The following is a 21508-nucleotide window of genomic DNA, read 5'->3' as shown; positions in this document are numbered from 1 at the left end:
CTCTCACTGTGAAAATGTTACTGATTTAAAGGTTTTCCATTGTTCCTGTGAAAAGGCCAATAGTTGGACTTAAAATGATATAAACGAATACTACCCATCGTGCTTCAGCAAGCACAGTGAGCGCTCTACCATGAGAAGCTTTTTTGAGCTGGAATTTTGTTTATCAGTAGTTTTCATGTATATATGTATATATTTATTGTTATTTCACAGGACAAATTAGTCCAGATGTCCACGATTTCTAAGCACTTTGGACTGAAATACAAAGAAGAATCGTACATCTTTAAAGAGCTTGAGAAGGTTCGCAAGGAGACTAAAAAGGAATTTCTCCGATTCAAGGAGAAGTTGGCCTCCAAGCCGGCTGTGGGTGAAGTCCCTGTTTTCGGCCTCCGGGTCCCCGGCCCGGCCCGGCATGTGGGGAAGTGGAGCGTTTCCCGCGCCAGACCCCAAAAGCCATCAGGCTCCCCTCGGGCCAAAGGCCGTGCGCCCCTCGCTGCGGCCCTCCCGCAGCCGGCGCCCCGAGGCGCAGCGCGGCCCCCGGGCCCGAGCGAGGCGGTCGCTCCCGGGAAGACCCGGCCCTTCTGCCCCCAGGACTTCTGCTTGCGGAGCTCCGCGTTCCTCCGGCACCGGCCCCAGAAGAAGCCGCCGGTCATGGCCTCCAGGGCGGGCACGTCCAGACCCGTGGTCCTGATGCCGCCACCTGCGCCCAGGGGGAAGGCCCGGGCGCACCGGGGCGCCAGGAGCCCACGGCCCGCGGGCTCCAAGCCGGTCCTCGACCCGGCCGGGGGCCGCGACGCGAGCCAGGAGCCGGCTCGGCTCGCGGAGGCCCGCAAGGCCGGAGAGAGGAAGGGCGGCTCCCTGTCCGGCGACGAGGGAGACTCGGAGGCGGCCAGCCGGCGGAGGAGAGTGAGGATTCACACCCGCTTCCTGCGCGAGGGCTCGCGCGGCGAGTCGCGGGAAGCCCCCGTGTCGGTTTCCAAAACCGACCGCGAGAGCAACCCGCCGAGCGACGCGCGGGAGGCCGCCCCGCAGGCCCCGCAGCCCGTGCGAGCGATCCCGACCTCCATCGAGGAGATCATCGCCTCGCTGCAGTCCGAGGCCCAGCTGGCCTCCGACCAGAGCATCAGAGAGCTCATCCAGAGCGTCCACGGCCAGAACTACGACATTAAAATGGAAGTAAGTGACCCAAAAGGAGAGTAGTATTTCTCCTGGGTAAATGTAACTTAAGGATACAAACATAAAATCAGTGCATGTGATGTGTTGTAAGCTAGACAAGCTAGACAAAACGCTGGGGTGTTATTCAGGTTCTTTGAATTTTGCATTGAGGGAGTATATCCTCTTTAAAAAGTGAAAATAATTGAGAGTATATTTCAAAAACTGGTACAAAGAACATTAGTTTTTTGACCTGAGTAATGCATCACCGGTAACCTTTCCTTTCAAAGTCTTTGTGATTAGTTAGTATTGATTTAGCAGATGTTTTATATGAAAGACTCAGTCTTTTTCTGTACAGTTTATTATTATTAACAGTGAATCTATATCTTAAGAAGATCAATATATTACTAATAAGTTGAATTTATAAGAGTTCTGTACTATTTTCAGTGAAAACCGTTCTCTTAAAATATCTTTTAAGAATTTACTTTGTAGGTCTTCCCAGTTATAGAGACTCTAAGTGATTATTTGTCCCAATGACAGCCCCATCAGGTGGGTACCCATAAGAGCCCCATTTTACATAAGAGGCTTCCTGGCTTTAGTGAGGTTAAGAGGATTGGCTCACAGTCCTGCAACTAAGGCAGAGCAGAGCTGGGATTCCACCCCAGCGGGTCACACCCCAGAGAGTAAACTGGAACCATGCCAGGGCTGGCTATTTGTTGATTGTGATGTGTCCCCAGCAGGGAGCAAAGCTAGATAGGGTCATAGTTTAAGGTATTTTGTTCATTATATAGACTTCGCCTTGACAGGGACCTTCAAAGTAAAAATAATAACAGGGGAATATGAGTCTCACACAGAGAGAGAGGGAGAGAGGGAGAGAGGGAGGGAAGAAGGGAAGGAGGAAAGGACAGAGAGAGAGAGAGAGAGATTTTTTTTTTTGTGTGTGAGAATGGTAATGAGAATGGCACTTAGGGGGGAAGAAGATTCTATTACTGTTCTTGGCTGCAGCTCCAAACCTCTTGTTAGTACACAGAATACTGCTGCCACATTATGTCTTTAAAATAGTTTCAGCCCCGAATATACTCTTGGCTGTGATTTAAGGAATGTGATCCTAAAGCCCATTAGGGAAACAAAAACGTGTAACGACAAGAGTCCCCAGTGTCGTCTTTGACCTAATGTTTGTCGGCAGAATGGGACAAATGTTTTCAGTTAAGACCCATACCTCGATACGGTTACTGAACAAGATCAGTGTGACTGCTCGGGCCGTTTCAAAATGGGTATTTCTAATTAGGTTTTCTGTGGGCCTAACAGAAAATGAATCAGGGATGCATACTGGAGAGCCTCAATGGAGAGAACAAAGCCTCATTGCCTGCCCCTGTGAGAAGAACTCTGTGACATAGTCAAGGCATGTGACATGAAGAGGGGCCTATATTAGAAGCTGGCTCGAGGTCCTGTACAGTTGGGGAAAGTTACACTTTTAGAGCAAGGCCCCATAGAGAAAGTACATTTTGAAGGGTTCAGATAGAATAGAATATAAGAAGGGAGTGTATCAGTGATGAGTGGGCCCTGGGACAGTGAATTCTGTTCTTTCTGGTATTCCATTTCTCTTGTGTATCCTTTTCTGGTGCTTCAGTTACCTGAATTGTTTTATGTAGGAGAGTGGCCTGAAGGATTAGGGTCAGAAGCCAGGGTCACTAACTAGCCCCGCATTGTAAGACTTGGCCAGTTTCAAATGCCTCAGTCCCATCCTGCCTTCCATTGTATTGATTTTTTTGTGTAGCTAGATTTTGTTCTTGCTTTTAAAACTTTGCCTCTGCCTGCCCCCCACCCAACAATTCCAGAAGATGGAGCTTTGCATTATTTTGGTTTCAGACGTTTTATTAGGGTGAGAAGAGAACAATGGGGAATTTGTCGAAATGGCTGTGGCTGGGTAGGTTAAGAGAAAGCAATGAGAATGCAAGTGTAAAAGTGGTATCTAAATTATGATTTAAAAAATTCTTAAGATTACAATAAGGACACTTGTTTTAAACATTTGGAGTTTATATAAACAATGTTCTCTCCATGATAAGCAAGGAATATGGTTCTTTACTTTAGACATCTTAATTTGGAGCCAGTCCCTGGAGGGAAAGCCAAAGGATAAGACAGTCCTGGCAGGGTGTGCTGTCTCTGTTTAGAGTTTGGGCAGGGCCCTTTCAGACCTAGCATTCAGAGTTCCACAAACAATTACAGAGGCCAAAAGGTGCACAGAATATCTAAAGATTAAACTCAGCTGTCAAATGTAGGTCAAACATCTAAACCAGCGTTTCTCAACCTTGGCACTTAACTTTTTGTTTGAATAATCCTTCGTTGTGGGTGGCTGTCCTGTAACTGTAGGATGTTTAGAATTATCCCTGGCCTCTACCCAGTAGATGCCAGTAGTATGATCCTCTCGTCACCCTCCCCACCACCAAGTCATAACAATTGGAATATCTCTAGATGTTGCCGAATGAGACCCTGGGGAGAAGGGCAAAATCGCTCCCCTTTCAACCTCCCATCTAGTTAGGAACTACTGTCTTAAACAGTATGCATACACTATGGCAGGAGGGATAGAAATGTTATAAGGTCCTATGTTTGTTCTACTGAGGAGTTCAATACTATCACTCACAAAATACATTCTAATTATATGAGACTGAAGTTCAGAGACTACCTTCCAGATATTAATTGAGGATGAAGGAATCAGCCCATCCTGGCTTCTGTCATGTGTAGTTGTTTTTGGCCATATAGCTCAAAAGAAAAATGGCTTAACATAACGCAGGTAAGAGGGAATTCATGTCCCAAGGTCTTTTATAAACAAATAATGTATAGCTCACAAGCAAATGTTTTATCATAAAACTTATGCCTGCTTTAACTTTAGGGAAGATGAAATAGATGTACTTTTATCTCTTCTTCCTGCTGAGTACAACTAAGTACAAACCTTAGATGTTATTTATAAAACAGACATGAGAAGACTCCAAAAGGTGGAGAGAAGCAGACTGGTTAGGGACTTTGGGATCCAAGGAATCACACAACCTGATGAGTTCTCAGGTTTTCTTTTGGTCTCATGTCTGCCAGATTTTGAGCTAACGAAGCTGGCAACCTAAGAATGCCAATGGGTGCAGACAGAAAAAGCCCCAGCAAAAGCCCGCTCTCTTTAGCTAAGGATCAAGAAAGGGGCAGCCTAGCAAGGTGAAACTTTTAAACAATAACTGTGCTACTTTAGTCAAACACCAAAGAAAAACCTATGGCCCTATCCCCACCCCTGCCAGCCAGGGCTGAGGGGGGAGCCTAAACTTCCACTCTTACCAGGATGAAACAAGGAACCCCAACTCCTTCCCTAATGATGTGGTGTTAGTGGAGAGTCAAGACTTTCAACACTGCCCGGCAGTAAAGAGGCTACCCTACCCACCCCCCCACCCCCGTAGTGTCACTGGACGCCTTGTAGGGAACGGTAATGAGAGACTTCTATCCCTCCCCACCAGGATGGTATCAGAAGAGGCCTAGTGGGGGCCAGAACTCCTACTCCCACCCAGCAATAGCAAGGAGCCCCTTACCTCTGGTGCCAGTGGAGACCAAGCTGGGAATTTGGACCACTACCCCTACCTGGCAGTAATGAGGCAGCCTTGGCCCTCCTCCTACTGCCCCTACTAGAGCAGTTTCAGAGGAATGTTTAAATAAGATCCAGACTCTCATAATACCCCAAATGTCCAGGTTTCAATAGAAAATCACTTGTCATACCAAGAACTGGTAACATTTAGACTTGGAAGAAAAAAAGACAATTAATACCAACATTGAGATGACTGAGATGTTAGAATTATCTGACAAAGATTTTAAAGAGGCCCTCAAAAAAAAAAAAAAAAGCCCCAATGAGCAATAATAATGAGCACACTTGGAACAATGAGAAAAAGAGAAAGTGTTAGTAGAGAAATAGAAAGTCTCAGTAAAGAAACAGAACATATAAAGAGAACCAAAGAAAAATTTTAGAACTAAAAAATACAGTAATTGAAATAAAACTCAATGGATGGCTCAAAAACTGAATGGAGGGGAGACAGTGGAAAGAATCAGTGAACACAAGGATGGAACAATACAATTTTCTCAGTCTGAACAACAGAGAGACAATAGACTGGGGAAAAAAAAATAGAGCCTCTGGGACTTGTGGGACTATAACAGAAGATCTAACCTTCATGCCATCAAAGTCCTGGAAAATGAGAAAAGCCCAAACCAAAGAAACCCAAAGGAATCCACACCAAAACATGTAATAGTCAAACTTTTGAAAACTAAAGAAAAAGAAAAAGTCTTTGAAAGCAATGAGAGAGAAACAATGTGTTACGTATAGGGAAAAGCAACTTGAATGACGGGATTTCTCATTGGAAACCATGGAGGCCAGAAGGATTGGCACAACATTTTCAAATGCTGAAAGAAAAGAACTGTCCACCCAAAGTTCTGTATCTAGGGAAATTATCCTTCAAGAATGTAGGGAAAATCAAGACATTCTCAGATGAAGGAAAGCTAAGAGAATTTGTCACTCGCAGTCTTACCCTAAAAGGATGGCTAAAGGAAGTTCTCTAAACAGAAAGGAATGATTGGAAGAAAGGACTTGGAAAAAACACCAGGAAGGAAGAAAGAATATAATAAGCAAAAACTATGGCTAAATACAATAGACATTCCTTCTCCTCCTGAGCTTTTCAAATGTATTTGATGGTTGATGCTAAAATTATTGTGCTGTTTGATGTGATTTTAAATGTATGTAGAGGAAATATTTAAGACAGTTATAAATAGGGGAAGGTAAATAGATATAAAGGGAATATGGTTTCTATAGTTCACTCTAATTGGAAAATAACAATTCCAGTAGACTGTAGTAAGTTATGTATATATAATATACTATCTGGAGCGATGACCAAAAAAGCTCTACAGAGAGATTCACTCAAAAAACATTATAGATAAATCAAAATAGAATTAAAAAATTTTAAGTAACCCACAGGAAGGCAGGTAAAAAGTAAACATAAGCAAAAAACAGAGAATAAAAAGAAAACAAGAAATAAAGTAGCTGTTTCAAACTCAAATATATCGATAGCTACATTAAAGGTAAATGGTCTACATATACTGATTGAAAGCAGAGATTGGCAAGTGGATTCCATATATAACCCAACTATATATTGTTTACAAGAAACATACTTCCAGTATAATGATATAGGCAGGTTTAAAATAAAGCATGAAAGAAACATCAAGCACACCTTATTCAAAAGAAAATAGGAGGGGCTATATTAATTTCAGTTAAAGTAGGCTTCAGAACAAAGAAAATTACTAGAGACACAGTGGGCATTATAATATGATAAAAGGTTCAATCCATTAAGAAGACAAAGCAACCCTAAATTTGTATGAACCAAACAACAGAGCTGAAAAAATATGTGAAGTAAAAACTGAAAGGAGAAATAGATGAATCTACAGTCATAGTTGAAGATGTCAACACCCTTCTTTCAACAATTGATAGAAAACTAGACAGAAATTTCCCAAGAATATAGAACTCAACAACACCATCAGACATCAGGATCTAATCTACATTTTTAGAACACTGCACCTAACAGCAGCAGAAAGCACATTTTTGTCACTGTCCATGTGACATATACTACGACCATATCTGGTCCATAAAAATGAACTTCAGTAAGTTTAGAAGAATTGACATTGGGAGAGACCTTCAAGATGGCAGAGGAGTAAGACGTGGAGATCACCATCCTCCCCACAAACACATCAGAAATACATCTACATGTGGAACAGCTCCTACAGAATACCTATTGAATGCTGGCAGAAGACCTCAGACTTCCCAAAAGGCAAGAAATTCCCCATGTACCTGGGTAGGGCAAAAGAAAAAAGAAAAAACAGAGACAAAAGAATAGGGACGGGACCTGCACCTCTGGGAGGGAGCTGTGAAGGAGGATAAGTTTCCACACACTAGGAAGCTCCTTCAAGGACGGAGATGGGGGGTGGCGGGGTGGGGGGGGAAGCTTTGGAGCCATGGAGGAGAGTGCAGCAACAGGGGTGCAGAGGGCAAAGCAGAGAGATTCCCGCACAGAGGATCGGTGCCGACCAGCGCTCACCAGCCCGAGAGGCTTGTCTGCTCACCCGCTGGGATGGGTGGGGGCTGGAAGCTGAGGCTCTGGCTTTGGAGGTCAGATCCCAGGGAGAGGACTGGGGTTGGCTGCGTGAACACAGCCTGAAGGGGGCTAGTGTGCCACAGCTAGCCGAGAGGGAGTTCGGGAAAAAGTCTGGAACTGCCTAAGAGGCAAGAGACCATTGTTTCGGGGTGCGCAAGGAGAGAGGTTTCAGAGCACCACCTAAACGAGCTCCAGTGATGGGCATGAGCTGTGGCTATCAACACGGACACCAGAGACAGGCACGAAACGCTAACACTGCTGCTGCAGCCACCAAGAAGCCTGTGTGCAAGCACAGGTCACTGTCCACACCTCCCCTCCTGGGAGCCTGTGCAGCCCGCCACTGCCAGGGTCCCGTGATCCAGGGACAACTTCCCCGGGAGAACACACGGCATGCCTCAGGCTGTTGCAATGTTATGCTGACCTCTGCTGCCGAAGGCTCGCCCACATTCTATACCCCTCCCTCCCCCTGGCCTGAGTGAGCCAGAGCCCCCTAATCAGCTGCTACTTTAACCCCATCCTGTCTGGGTGGGGAACAGATGCCCTCAGGCGACCTACAAACAGAGGGGGCCCAAATCCAAAACTGAACCCCAGGAGCTGTGCGAACAAAGAAGAGAAAGGGAAATTTCTCCGTGCAGCCTCAGGAGCAGCGGATTAAACCTCCACAGTAAACTTGATATACCCTGCATCTGTGGAATACCTGAATAGACAACGAATCATCCCAAAATTGAGGCGGTGGACTTTGGGAGCAACTGTAGACTTGGGGTTTGCTTTCTGTGTCTAATTTGTTTCTGGTTTTATATTTATCTTAGTTTAGTACTTAGAGCTTGCTATCATTGGTGGATTTGTTTGTTGATTTGGTTGCACTCTTTCTTTTTTTTTAATATATAGATATGTATATATTTTTCCTTTTTCTCTTTTTTGTGAGTGTATATGTCTATGCTTCTTTGTGTGATTTTGTCTGTATACCTTTGCTTTTACCACTTGTCCTAGGGTTCTGTCTGTCCGTTTTTTGTTGTTTGTTTTTTTGTAGTATGGTTTTTGGCACTTGTTATCATTGGTGGATTTGTTTTTTGGTTTGGTTGCTCAGACTTCCCAAAACCTGTGTGGCTGACAGGGTCTTGGTGCTCCCGCCAGGTATCAGGCCTGTGCCTCTGAGGTGGGAGAGCCGAGTTCAGGACATTGGTCCACCAGAGACCTCCCGGTTCCATGTAATATCAAATGACGAAAGCTCTCCCAGAGATCTCCATCTCAACAGTAAGACCCAGCTCCACTCAACGACCAGCAAGCTACAGTGCTGGAAACCCTAGGCCAAACAACTAGCAAGACAGGAACACAACCCCACCCATTAGCAGAGAGGCTGCCTAAAATCATAATAAGATCACAGACACCCCAAAACACACCACCGGATGTGGTCCTGCCCACCAGAAAGACAAGATCCAGCCTCATCCACCAGAACACAGGCACCAGTCCCCTCCACCAGGAAGCCTACACAACCCACTGAACCAACCTTAGCCACCAGGGGCACACACCAAAAACAACGGGAACTACAAACCTGCAGTTTGTGAAAAGGAGACCCCCAACACAGTAAGTTAAGCAAAATGAGAAGACAGAGAAACACACAGCAGATGAAGGAGCAAGATAAAAACCCACCAGACCAAACGAATGAAGACGAAATAGGTAGTCTACCTGAGAAAGAATTCAGAGTAATGATAGTAAAGAAGATCCAAAATCTTGGAAATAGAATGGAGAAAATACAAGAAACGTTTAACAAGGACCTAGAAGAACTACAGAGCAAACAAACAATGATGAACAACACAATAAATGAAATGAAAGATTCTCTAGAAGGAATCAATAGCAGAATAACTGAGGCAGAAGAACAGATAAGTGACCTGGAAGATAAAATAGTGGAAATAACTACCACAGAGCAGATTAAAGAAAAAAGAATGAAAAGAATTGAGGACGGTCACAGAGACCTCTGGGACAACATTAAACGCACCAACATTCAAATCATAGGGGTCTCAGAAGAAGAATAGAAAAAGAAAGGAACTGAGAAAATATTTGAAGAAATTATAGTTGAAAACTTCCCTAATATGTGAAAGGAAATAGTCAATCAAGTCCAGGAAGCGCAGAGAGTCCCATACAGGATAAATCCAAGGAGAAACACGCCAAGACACATATTAATCAAACTATCAAAAGTTAAATACAAAGAAAAATATTAAAAACAACAAGGGAAAAGCACCAAATAGCATACAAGGGAATCCCCATAAAGTTAACAGCTGATCTTTCAGCAGAAACTCTCCAAGCCAGAAGGGAGTGGCAGGACATATTTAAAGTGATGAAAGGGAAAAACCTACAACCAAGATTACTCTACCCAGCAAGGATCTCATTCAGATTGGACAGAGAAATCAAAACCTTTACAGACAAGCAAAAGCTAAGAGAATTCAGCACCACCAAACCAGTTTTACAACAAATGCTAAAGGAACTTCTCTAGGCAGGAAACACAAGAGAAGGAAAAGACCTACAATAACAAACCCAAAACAATTAAGAAAGTGGGAATGGGCACATACATATTGGTAACTACCTTAAATGTAAATGGATTAAATGCTCCAACCAAAAGACACAGACTGGCTGAATGGATACAAAACCAAGGCCCGTATATATGCTGTGTACAAGAAACCCACTTCAGACCTAGGGACACATACAGACTGAAAGTGAGGGGATGGAAAAAGATATTCCATGCAAACAGAAATCAAAAGAAAGCTGGAGTAGCAATTTCCATATCAGACAAAATACACTTTAAAATAAAGACTATTACAAGGGACAAAGAAGGACACTACATAATGATCAAGGGATCAATCCAAGAAGAAGATATAACAGTTGTAAATATTTATGCACCCAACATAGGAGCACCTGAATACATAAGGCAAATGCTAACAGCCATAAAAGGGGAAATCGACAGTAACACAATAATAGTAGGGGACTTTAACACCCCACATTCACCAATGGACAGATCAACCAGAATGAAAATAAATAAGGAAACACAAGCTTTAAATGATACATTAAACAAGATGGACTTAATTGATATTCATAGGACATTCCATCCAAAAACCACAGAATACACTTTCTTCTCAAGTGCTCATGGAACATTCTCCAGGATAGATCATATCTTGGGTCACAAATCAAACCTTGGTAGATATAAGAAAATTGAAATCGTATCAGGTATCTTTTCCGACAACAACACTATGAGACTAGATACCGATTACCAGAAAAAATCTGTAAATAATACAAACACATGGGGCTACACAATACACTACTAAATAACCAAGAGATCACTGAAGAAATCAAAGAGGAAATCAAAAAATAGCTAGAAACAAATGAAAATGAAAACACGATGACCCAAAACCTATGGGATGCCGCAAAAGCAGTTCTAAGAGGGAAGCTTATAGCAATACAATCCTACCTCAAGAAACAGGAAACATCTCAAATAAACAACCTAACCTTGCACCTAAAGCAGTTAGAGAAAGAGGAACCAAAAAACCCCAAAGTTAGCAGAAGGAAAGAAATCATAAAGATCAGATCAGAAATAAAGGGAAAAAAATGAAGGAAACAATAGCAAAGATCAGTAAAACTAAAAGCTGGTTCTTTGAGAAGATAAACAAAATTGATAAACCATTAGCCAGACACATCAAGAAAAAATGGGAGAAGACTCAAATCAATAGAATTAGAAATGAACAAGGAGAAGTAACAACCAACACTGCAGAAATACAAAGGATCATGAGAGATTAGTACAAGGGACTATATGCCAATAAAATGGACAACGTGGAAGAAATGGACAAATTCTTAGAAAAGCATAACCTTCCGAGACTGAACCAGCAAGGAATAGAAAATATAAACAGACCAATCACAAGCACCGAAATTGAAGCTGTGATTAAAAATCTTCCAACAAACAAAAGCCCAGGACCAGATGGCTTCACAGATGAATTCTATTAAACATTTAGAGAAGAGCTAACACCTATCCTTCTCAAACTCTTCCAAAGTATAGCAGAGGGAGGAACACCCCCAAACTCATTCTACGAGGCCACCATCACTCTGACACCAAAACCAGACAAAGATGTCACAAAGAAAGAAAACTACAGGCCAATATCACTGATGAACATAGATGCAAAAATCCTCAGCAAAATACTAGCAAACAGAATCCAACAGCACATTAAAAGGATCATGCACCATGATCAAGTGGGGTTTATCCCAGGAATGCAAGGATTCTACAATATATGCAAATCAATCAATGTGATAAACCATATTAACAAATTGAAGGAGAAAAACCATATGATCATCTCAATAGATGCAGAAAAAGCTTTTGACAAAATTCAACACCCATTTATGATAAAAAACCTTCCAGAAAGTAGGCACAGAGGGAACTTACCTCAACATAACAAAGGTGATATATGACAAACCCAAAGCCAACATTGTTCTCGATGGTGAAAAACTGAAACCATTTCCTTTAAGATCAAGAACAAGACAAGGTTGTCCACTCTCACCACTACTATTCAACGTAGTTTTGGAAGTTTTAGCCACAGCAATCAGAGAAAAAGTAATAAAAGGAATCCAAATCGGAAAAGAAGAAGTAAAGATGTCACTGTTTGCAGAAGACATGATACTCTTCATGGAGAATCCTAAAGATCCTACCAGAAAACTACTAGAGCTAATCAATGAATTTGGTAAAGTAGGATACAAAATTAATGCACAGAAATCTCTTGCATTCCTATACACTAATGATGAAAAATCTGAAAGAGAAATGAAGGAAACACTCCCATTTACCATTGCAACAATAAGAATAAAATACCTAGATATAAACCTACCTAAGGAGTCAAAAGACCTGTGTGCAGAAAACTATAAGACACTGATGAAAGAAATTAAAGATGTTATAAACAGATGAAGAGATATACCATGTTCTTGGATTGGAAGAGTCAACATTGTGAACATGATTATACTACCCAAAGCAATCTACAGATTCAATGCAATCCCTATCAAACTGCCAATGGCATTTTTCACAGAACTAGAACAAAAAATTTCACAATTTGTATGGAAACACAGAAGACCCTGAATAGCCAAAGCAATCTTGAGAAAGAAAAATGGAGGAAGAAAAAGCAATCTTGAGAAAGAAAAATGGATTCTGGAGGAATCAGGCTCCCGGACTTTAGAGTATACTACAAAGCTACAGTAATCAAGACAGTATGGTAGTGGCACAAAAACAGAAATATAGATCAATGGAACAGGATAGAAAGCCCAGAGATAAACCCTTGCACATATGGTCACCTTATCTTTGATAAAAGAGGCAAGAATATACAATGGAGAAAAGACAGCCTCTTCAATAAGTGGTGCTGGGAAAACTGGACAGCTACATGTAAAAGAATGAAATTAGAACACTCCCTAACATCATACACAAAAATAACCTCAAAATGGATTAAAGACCTAAATGTAAGGCCAGACACTATAAAACTCCTAGAGGAAAACATAGGCAGAACACTCTATGACATAAATCACAGTAAGATCCTTTTTGACCCACCTCTTAGAGAAATGGAAATAAAAACAAAAATAAACAAATGGGACCTAATGAAATTTAAAAGCTTTTGCACAGCAAAGGAAAACATAAGCAAGACGAAAAGACAACCCTCAGAATGGGAGAAAATATTTGCAAATGAAGCAACTGACAAAGGATTAATCTCCAAAATTTACAAGCAGCTCAATATCAAAAAAACAAACAACCCAATCCAAAAATGGGCAAAAGACCTAAATAGGCAATTCTCCAAAGAAGATATACAGATTGCCAACAAACACATGAAAGGATGCTCAACATCATTAATCATTAGAGAAATGCAAATCAAAACTACAATGAGGTGTCACCTCATGCCAGTCAGAATGGCCATCATCAAAAAATCTAGAAACAATAAATGCTGGAGAGGGTGTGGAGAAAAGGGAACCCTCTTGCACTGTTGGTGGGAATGTAAATTGATACAGCCACTATGGAGAACAGTATGGAAGTCCCTTAAAATACTAAAAATAGAACTATAATAAGACCCAGCAATCCCACTACTGGGCATATACCCTGAGAAAACCATAATTCAAAAAGAGTCATGTACCACAATGTTCACTGCAGCTCTATTTACAATAGCCAGGACATGGAAGCAACCTAAGTGTCCATTGACAGATGAATGGATCAATAAGATGTGGCACATGTATAGAATGGAATATTACTCAGCCATAAAAGGAAACGAAATTGAGGTATTTGTAGTGAGTTGGATGGACCTAGAGTCTGTCGTACAGAGTGACGTAAGTCAGAAGGAGAAAAACAAATACCGTATGCTAACATATATATGGAATTAAAAAAAAATGGTTATGAAGAACCTAGGGGCAGGACAGGAATAAAGACGCAGACGTAGAGAATGGACATGAGGACACGGGGAGGGGGAAGTGTAAGCTGGGACGAAGTGAGAGAGTGGCATGGACATATATACACTACCAAATGTAAAACAGATAGCTAGCAGGAAGCAGCCACACAGCACAGGGAGATCATCTCAGTGCTTTGTGACCACCTAGAGGGGTGGGCTAGGGAGGGTGGGAGGGAGACACAAGAGGGAGGAGATATGGGGATATATGTATATGTATAGCTGATTCCCTTTGTTATACAGCAGAAACTAATGCACCATTGTAAACCAATTGTACTCCAATAAAGATGTTAAGAAAAAAAGAATTGACATCATATAGAGTGTGTTCTCTGCTCATAATGCAATCAAACTAGAAATTAATAACAGACTGCTAATAAGAAAATCTTCAAACACTTGGGAACTAAACATTAAGAGTTCTAAATAATTCGTGGGTCAATGGGGAAGCCTCAGAGAAATTTTAAAAATTGAACTAAATTAAAATAAAAGTACAAAATATCAAAATTTATGGGACAGAGGTAAAGCAGTGCATTTATCCTAGAGAAATGGAAACTTATATTCAAACAAAAACCTGAGATGAATGTTCATAGACGCTTGTAGAACTTAATAACCAAAAACTAGAAATAACCCAGATGTCCTTCAAAGGGTTAATGGTCATATATTACTCAGTAATAAAAAGAAATAAAGTGTTGAAAGCTGCAACAATTTGGGTGAATCCCCAGAAAATTATGCTGAAGCAAAAAATCCAATCTCAAAATGTTACATACTGTATAATTCCATTTATACTACATTCTTAAAATGACTAAATTATAGGAATGGAGAACAGATTTGTGGCTGCCAGGGGTTGAGGACAGGCTTGGAGTAGGGGAGGGTGAGAGGGAAGTATGTGCAGCTTTAGAAAGGCAACATGGGAAAGCCTCGTGGTGATGGAGATGTTTTGTATCTTGATTGTGTCAGTGTCAGTATCCTGCCTGTGATTTTGTATTATAGTTTTGCATGATATGCCCATTGGGAAAGCTGATAAAGGGTACATGGGATATCTCTGTATTATTTGTTACAAGTGAATATGAATCTACAATTACTAAAAAACAGAAACTTTAATTAAAATGTTACCAGATTCTTTATAAAATTTATTTTTACAAGTTGTAAGAAGAAACATAAGGAAACAATAATAAATTCTCTTCTAAATCCCCTTTAACTCACCAACAGTAACCAATACTTGTTGTTTATCCTTCTATTTATCTTAAGTCTTTAGTACAAATGTGTACACATACGTACATATATAGGGGTTTTTCTTATAAAAATAAGAACATATGGTACATATTATTCTGCAGCTTATTTTTTGACACATATCAAAGGAGATTGATTTTTAATTTATTCTTTTAAATAGCTGCATAGTATTTAAACATTTAAAATAGTATTTAAACATTTCCTTGGCTCTTTGCTTTTCAAATTTTATGTTTCCTTATCCTAGGAAAAAAGTTTTGCTCATTGGAGGTATACATCAGGGAACCTACCAGGATCTGGGCAAAGAAAAGCAATCTACTGTTTGAATGTCACCAGTACAATTGGAAGGAACTAGTTTGGACAAATCTTTTCTCTTCAGAGTGACAGACGCATTTATTACACTTTTCTTTTACACATTCCCTTTGTGCAGTACTTTATTGTTCTCATAGATGTTAACAGCTTAAAGTAGTACAAATGATGTAATGATTAAGAAGTTTCTTGATTTACAGTTTTTTTTTCCAGTGAAGTTTTAAAGTCTTTCAGATAACATTTAGATGCCTTCAATAAATACAAAATGCTTATGTGTTTAATTTCATTCATTTTTAAAAGGTGGAAAATATTGTTTTTATTAGTTCTTGAGAGAAAATTCCTATTCCTTTAGCTGGTTTAGTTGTAATAATAATTTTGAACCAAGCTAGGAGTTGCTCCTTTAAAATAAACTTATTCTTGGTTGGATACAAGTACATTTTATTTTCCATGAGGATTTTTTTTCAAGATTGAAATACAGAGTTACTTGAAAAATGAAATGCTAATTTATTATAGAATTCAGGTGTACTTTTTTCCTGATTGTTAGTACAGATACTGCCCAGCAATGATTTTTTTCTTTTGCCTGTTTGTGTAATAAAGTCTCTTAATTTAGACTATAAAGGACAAATGAATTTGAATCTTGAAAGTAATCCATTTTCACATATGCCATGGTTTGAGTACACGTGAGGTTTTTTATTTTTATTTGCTTGGCCGCGCTGCATAAATGGCAGGATCTTAGTTCCTCGACCAAGGATCGAACCTCGGCCCCTGGCAGTGAGAGCACCAAGTCCTAACCACTGGGCCATCAGGGAATTCCCAAGAATTTTTAAATGTTAGCGAAATAATTGCTTTTTTCTGGTTACTTCGAGTACAGTTATTTGGATAGTTAGGATAAAGATGTTTCCCCTCTATGGATTGTTATTTCAATACATAATTCAGTTTTAACTTTGATTTCCTAATGTAGACTTTTTTTTTTTTAATAGATCTTTATGGAGTATAATTGCTTCACAGTACTGTGTTAGTTTCTGTTGTACACCAAAGTGGATCAGCCATATGTATACATATGTCCCCATATCCCCTCCCTCTTGAGCCTCCCTCCCATCCTCCCAATCCCACCCCTCTAGGTCATCGCAAAGCACAGAGCTGATCTCCCTGTGCTATGCTGCTGCTTCCCACTAGCTAACTATTTTACTTTCAGTAGTGTATACATGTCGATGCTACTCTCACTTCACCCCAGCGTCCCCCTCCCACCCCGTGTCCTCAAGTCCATTCTCTATGTGTACATCTTTATTCCTGCCCTGCAACTAGGTTCATCAGTACCATTTTTTTTTTTTTTTTAGATTCCATATATATGCGTTAGCATACTGTATTTGTTTTCTCTTTCTGACTTACTTCACTCTGTATGACAGACTCTGGGTCCATCCACCTCACTGCACATAACTCAATTTCGTTTTTTTTATGGCTGAGTAATATTCCATTGTATATATGTGCCACATCTTCTTTATCCATTCATCTGTCGGTGGACATTTAGGTTTGTTCCATGTCCTGGCTATTGTAAATAGTGCTGCAATGAACATTGTGGTACATGTCTTTTTTAAAAAAAATTAATTAATTAATTAATTTATTTTTGGCTGTGTTGGGTCTTCGTTTCTGTGCGAGGGCTTTCTCTAGTTGCGGCAAGCGGGGGCCATTCTTCATCACGGTGTGCGGGCCTTTCACTGTTGCGGCCTCTTTTGTTGTGGGGCACAGGCTCCAGATGCGCAGGCTCAGTAGTTGTGGCTCATGGGCCTAGTTGCTCCGCGGCATGTGGGATCTTCCCAGACCAGGGCTTGAACCCGTGTCCCCTGCATTGGCAGGCAGATTCTCAATCACTGCACCACCAGGGAAGCCCCATGTCTCTTTTTGAATTATGGTTTTCTCAGGATATATGACCAGTAGTGGGATTGCTGGGTCATATGGTAGTTCCATTTTTAGTTTTTTAAGGAACCTCCATACTGTTTTCCATAGTGGTTGTTTCAATTTACATTCCCACCAACAGTGCAGGAGGGTTCCCTTTTCACCACACCCTTTCCAGCATTTATTGTTTGTAGATTTTTTGATGATGGCCATTCTGACTGGTGTGAGGTGATACCTCATTGCATTTTGATTTTCATTTCTCTAATAATTAGATGTTGAGTATCTTTTCATGTGCCTCTTGGCCATCTGTATGTCTTCCTTGGTGAAATGTCTATTTAGGTTTTCCGCCCATTTTTTATTTGGATTGTCTTTTTTTGATACTGAGCTCCATGAACTGTTTGTATATTGTGGAGATTAATCCTTTGTCTGTTGTTTCATTGCAAATATTTTCTCCCATTCTGATGGTTGGCTTTTCATCTTGTTTATGGTTTCCTTTGCTGTGCAAAAGCTTTTAAGTTTAATTAAGTCCCATTTGTTTATTTTTGTTTTTATTTCCATTACTCTAGGAGGTGGGTCAGAAAAGATCTTACTGTGGTTTATGTCAAAGAGTGTCTTTCCTATGTTGTCCTCTAAGAGTTTTGTAGTGTCCGGTCTTACATTTAGGTCTTTAATCCATTGGGAGTTTATTTTTGTGTATGGTGTTAGGTAGTGTTCTAATTTCATTCTTTTACATGTAGCTGTCCAGTTTTCCCAGCACCACTTATTGAAGAGGCTGTCTTTTCTCCATTGTATGTTCTTGCCTCCTTTGTTGTAAATTAGGTGACCATATGTGCATGGGTTTATCTCTGGGCATTCTATCCTGTACCATTGATCTATATTTCTGTTTTTGTGCCAGTGCCATACTGTTCTGATAACTCTAGCTTTGTAGTATAGTCTGAGATCAGGGACCATGATTCCTCCAGCTCCATTCTTCTTTCTCAAGATTGTTTTGGCTATTCAGGATCTTTTGTGTTTCCATATAAATCTTAAAAAATTTTGTTACAGTTCTTATATGATGATATTTAACTGAAAGAAAAATTGGTACCTGGAAGTGGGGTGCTGTTGTAAGAAAATCATGTGGCATTTGGTAAATAGTAAATATATGTACAGTTTCCTGGGGAGAGGATCAATAACTTTAATTAAATCCTTATAAGGATATAGGGCCTACAGAAAAGATCAAGAACCCCTGATTTTAATATATCTCAATAAAATTTTAGTGTAAAGATGTGGTAGATAAAATATGATCATACATTTTTTTGCTCTAATTTAAAAATTTCATTAACAACCAGAAACTCATCCATGGAGAACGTCAAGTTAAGAATCCCTGGCTTGAGTATTGGTATATTTTCATTAACTTTCAGTTTACCCTCTCCATCTGCAGATACAGTTCTTTATTTACCTTATTAAAATTGTTTTTCACTGGATATTTGGGTAGTTAGGATTAAGACATTTCCCCTCTGTGGACTGTTATTTCAATACACAACTCAATTTTAACTTTGATTTCCTAATGTAGACCTTTTTAATGCTTTTAAATTTTAAGGACTAGTCCAAGGGCTTAGAATCTCCTTCAGTGGGTGGTGAGGTGGGTACAGCTGATAAACTACATGTTTAAAATATAACACTAATTGCCACCTTAACATTGTAGAGTTTGGGTCCATTTGTGATACCTTCAAGTCATGATTTTTACCTATTCTGTGTAAAATGAGAGGAAAGAGTTTATGCAATTCAAAGCAGTTTTGAAAAACGTAAAGTTGATATTAGGGCTGAGAATAATATGGCTACCTTGACAGCAGATTGAACCAACTGAATGTCCCAGTTAGGTTACATGTTGACTTATTGTACACAGTAAGTCGTTTATTTTTTATTACTGAAAACTACAGTATTTGGTTGTGATTTAAGTCAGTCATTCTGTAGCCGTAAACAGCCTGAAGCTAGGCAGCTGTATTCTTTACAATGCTTGTTTTAAAGCATAATAGGTAAACATGTGGGTTTTAAGGATGGGTAGATAAATAGTTTTGACAGAAAAAATCAAAATCTTGAGAATTAGCCAACTACAATCATGTTTAAGCATCTTTCATCCCAAATGGAAGTAATCTAATAGACTGTGCAGCACATTATCCAGTTGTGCTGAATATGTATGTCATTTTGGGGGAGAATATTCTTTTACAAGTACCTGGTGTCCTTAGTCCACTGTAAAGTGCACTGCATCTTTTTTTTTTTTGAAAAGAGAGAATCCCTCACTGTACTTAGCACCAGCTGTACAACAGAAATAGCTCCTGGCACCACCTTCAAGAAAAAACCCAAAAATACAGTTTAAATATTCTAATTTCAAAATGTTGATGTTCTCCTTTCCTACGGCACAGTTAAGAGGCCCCAGAGTAAAGCTGGTAACCCTGAAGGCTGTGCCTTGGAAACGACGTGTCTGTGTCTCTGTGAGGCAGTGACGGTGGGGTGGCGTCGCTCCGAGGCAGCCAGCTGCTCAATGGCACAGCGGACTTTCTTTGCAGTTTCTTCAAATTCTTTCTGCTTATTGTTGGCTCCCTTTGCAATTTTGTTCTTGGCTCTTTCTTTATCCTGTTTCACAAATTCGCTGAGGGTTAATTCTTCAAACTGCTTCTTGACAGAAAGGAAAGCACAACCAGATGAATGCTTTCTATGTTATTCTATAGGGCCGTCATCTGGCTCCCAGCCTTCTAACTCCTTGAAGCAGAAGAAACACTGAGCCAGGTCGGGCTCGTTCTCAGTGGGACAGTGGGCGAAGCCGGCCGCGGCCATCTGCAAAGGAGAGCTCGGCTCAGGCCCCAGAGCGGAGGGGTTCCCCCGGGATCCGGGAGCCCACAGAGGGCTGCACTGCATCTTGGTCTCACTATAGAGAAGGATGGCTTGACAAATCAGCCATATTTATTATCTGTACGAGTTTTTTTGAGCATAGTAGGAAAAAGGTTAAATTCTTAGTCTATTGCATTGAAACTAAAAATAATACATTCTCATTTAGTAAATTTTCTTTTACATATTTTACTTTGTGTTCTTATATGGAAAAGGACTTTCAGAGTCCTGTGATAAATTTTTCCATAGTGTTTTCTTACCTTCATTTTTCATTAAAATAGTGTCTGGAGCTGGAAGATAACCTAATTAACTTTGTATTATACAATAGATAACAAAGCTGAGACCCAATGGGAGAAAGTGACTTTTGCAAGGCCATACAGCCAATTAGCATAGTTGGGATCAGAACCAATTTAGTTCCTTTGACAACGAGACCAGAATTGTTTTTATTCTCACTACATCATGTTGATGGCACTTCCTTTTCCTCTTTTGCTCCATCTTCCTTTGTTTTTTCCCTCCTCACTGTCTTAAGACTCAGACCCCAGGTATCCAGAATTACTTCTCATTATGAGTTTTCCCCTCTCAGATCTCTGTGATGACTCTGCATTTAGTGAGAGGCCCATCACACTCTCCTGTCCTGAGATGGCCACCCATAGCCTCTTGCTGGTGACTTCTAAACCCCACACACTTAGGCCTGGGAAGGTCAGCAAGAAGCAAGGATTTGCTGCTCACAGAGCAGTGTGGTGGTGGTAGAGATGGTGTGTGTGGAATGGGACTTGGGCTAAGATTGTGTCATAAAGGGAAAGAATACAGGTGGGATGAATTATAGGTAGTGATGACATTAGCAGTTGATTATATGATCACTAACCAGTTATACGTAATCAAGTACCACTGATTCTGCCAACTTAGGTTGCTGTTAATATGAATAAAAGATGAAATTGCCATTATCTGCCATCTCTCATGGCAGAATAACAGTCTGACCCATGTCTACTTCATCTTATTAGCTTTATTTTATTTTAAAATCTTTTAGCTATTCTCAAGGTGAAGAAATGCCTGCATGTACTTTTTCTTTCTAGCCCAGTGGTATAGGTTATGAGTCCCCATCCTTTTGGGGAAGGAGAGCTTCTTTTGACATAGTTGAAATCTTATCTGTGTTGGATTGGGGTCTTGTTGAGACTCCTCGACTGGAGAGAATGGAGTGTGTCAGTGGCCTTACCAAGAATTCCCAACAGCTAGGAGGAAGAGTCAACGCTTTGGATATTATCTAAGTAAGACTGCAGGATTGCCATGATCACATGGTTAACTGTTAATTGGCATTCTGGTCATCAGATTTGGCCAGTCTTGATAATGAGTAAAATCCCCTGCATCCTCCACCCCTTTCCCACCTTTTAAATTGGTAGTCTATCTTCTTTTTAGATCTCATAGATAATACAGTAAATAAGATTCCTGTCCTTTGCTTGG

The 21508-nt window shown here is 40.4% G+C and overlaps 1 protein-coding gene across 1 annotated transcript in view; it reads left to right on the top strand.

Moving 5' to 3' along the window:
* Positions 1-225: 225 nt before the first annotated feature.
* The window catches only part of TTC6 (tetratricopeptide repeat domain 6), a 205300-nt gene continuing 184017 nt past the window's right edge, over positions 226-21508 (top strand). The window contains exon 1 of the mRNA XM_068532443.1: positions 226-1173. Coding sequence (XP_068388544.1) covers positions 226-1173 — 948 coding nt within the window. The remainder of the gene's footprint in view (positions 1174-21508) is intronic.

Source organism: Eschrichtius robustus, chromosome 1 (genome assembly GCF_028021215.1).
Source record: "Eschrichtius robustus isolate mEscRob2 chromosome 1, mEscRob2.pri, whole genome shotgun sequence".
NCBI classification, from domain to species: Eukaryota; Metazoa; Chordata; class Mammalia; order Artiodactyla; family Eschrichtiidae; genus Eschrichtius; species Eschrichtius robustus.
This window is presented reverse-complemented; position numbering and strand designations above follow the sequence as displayed.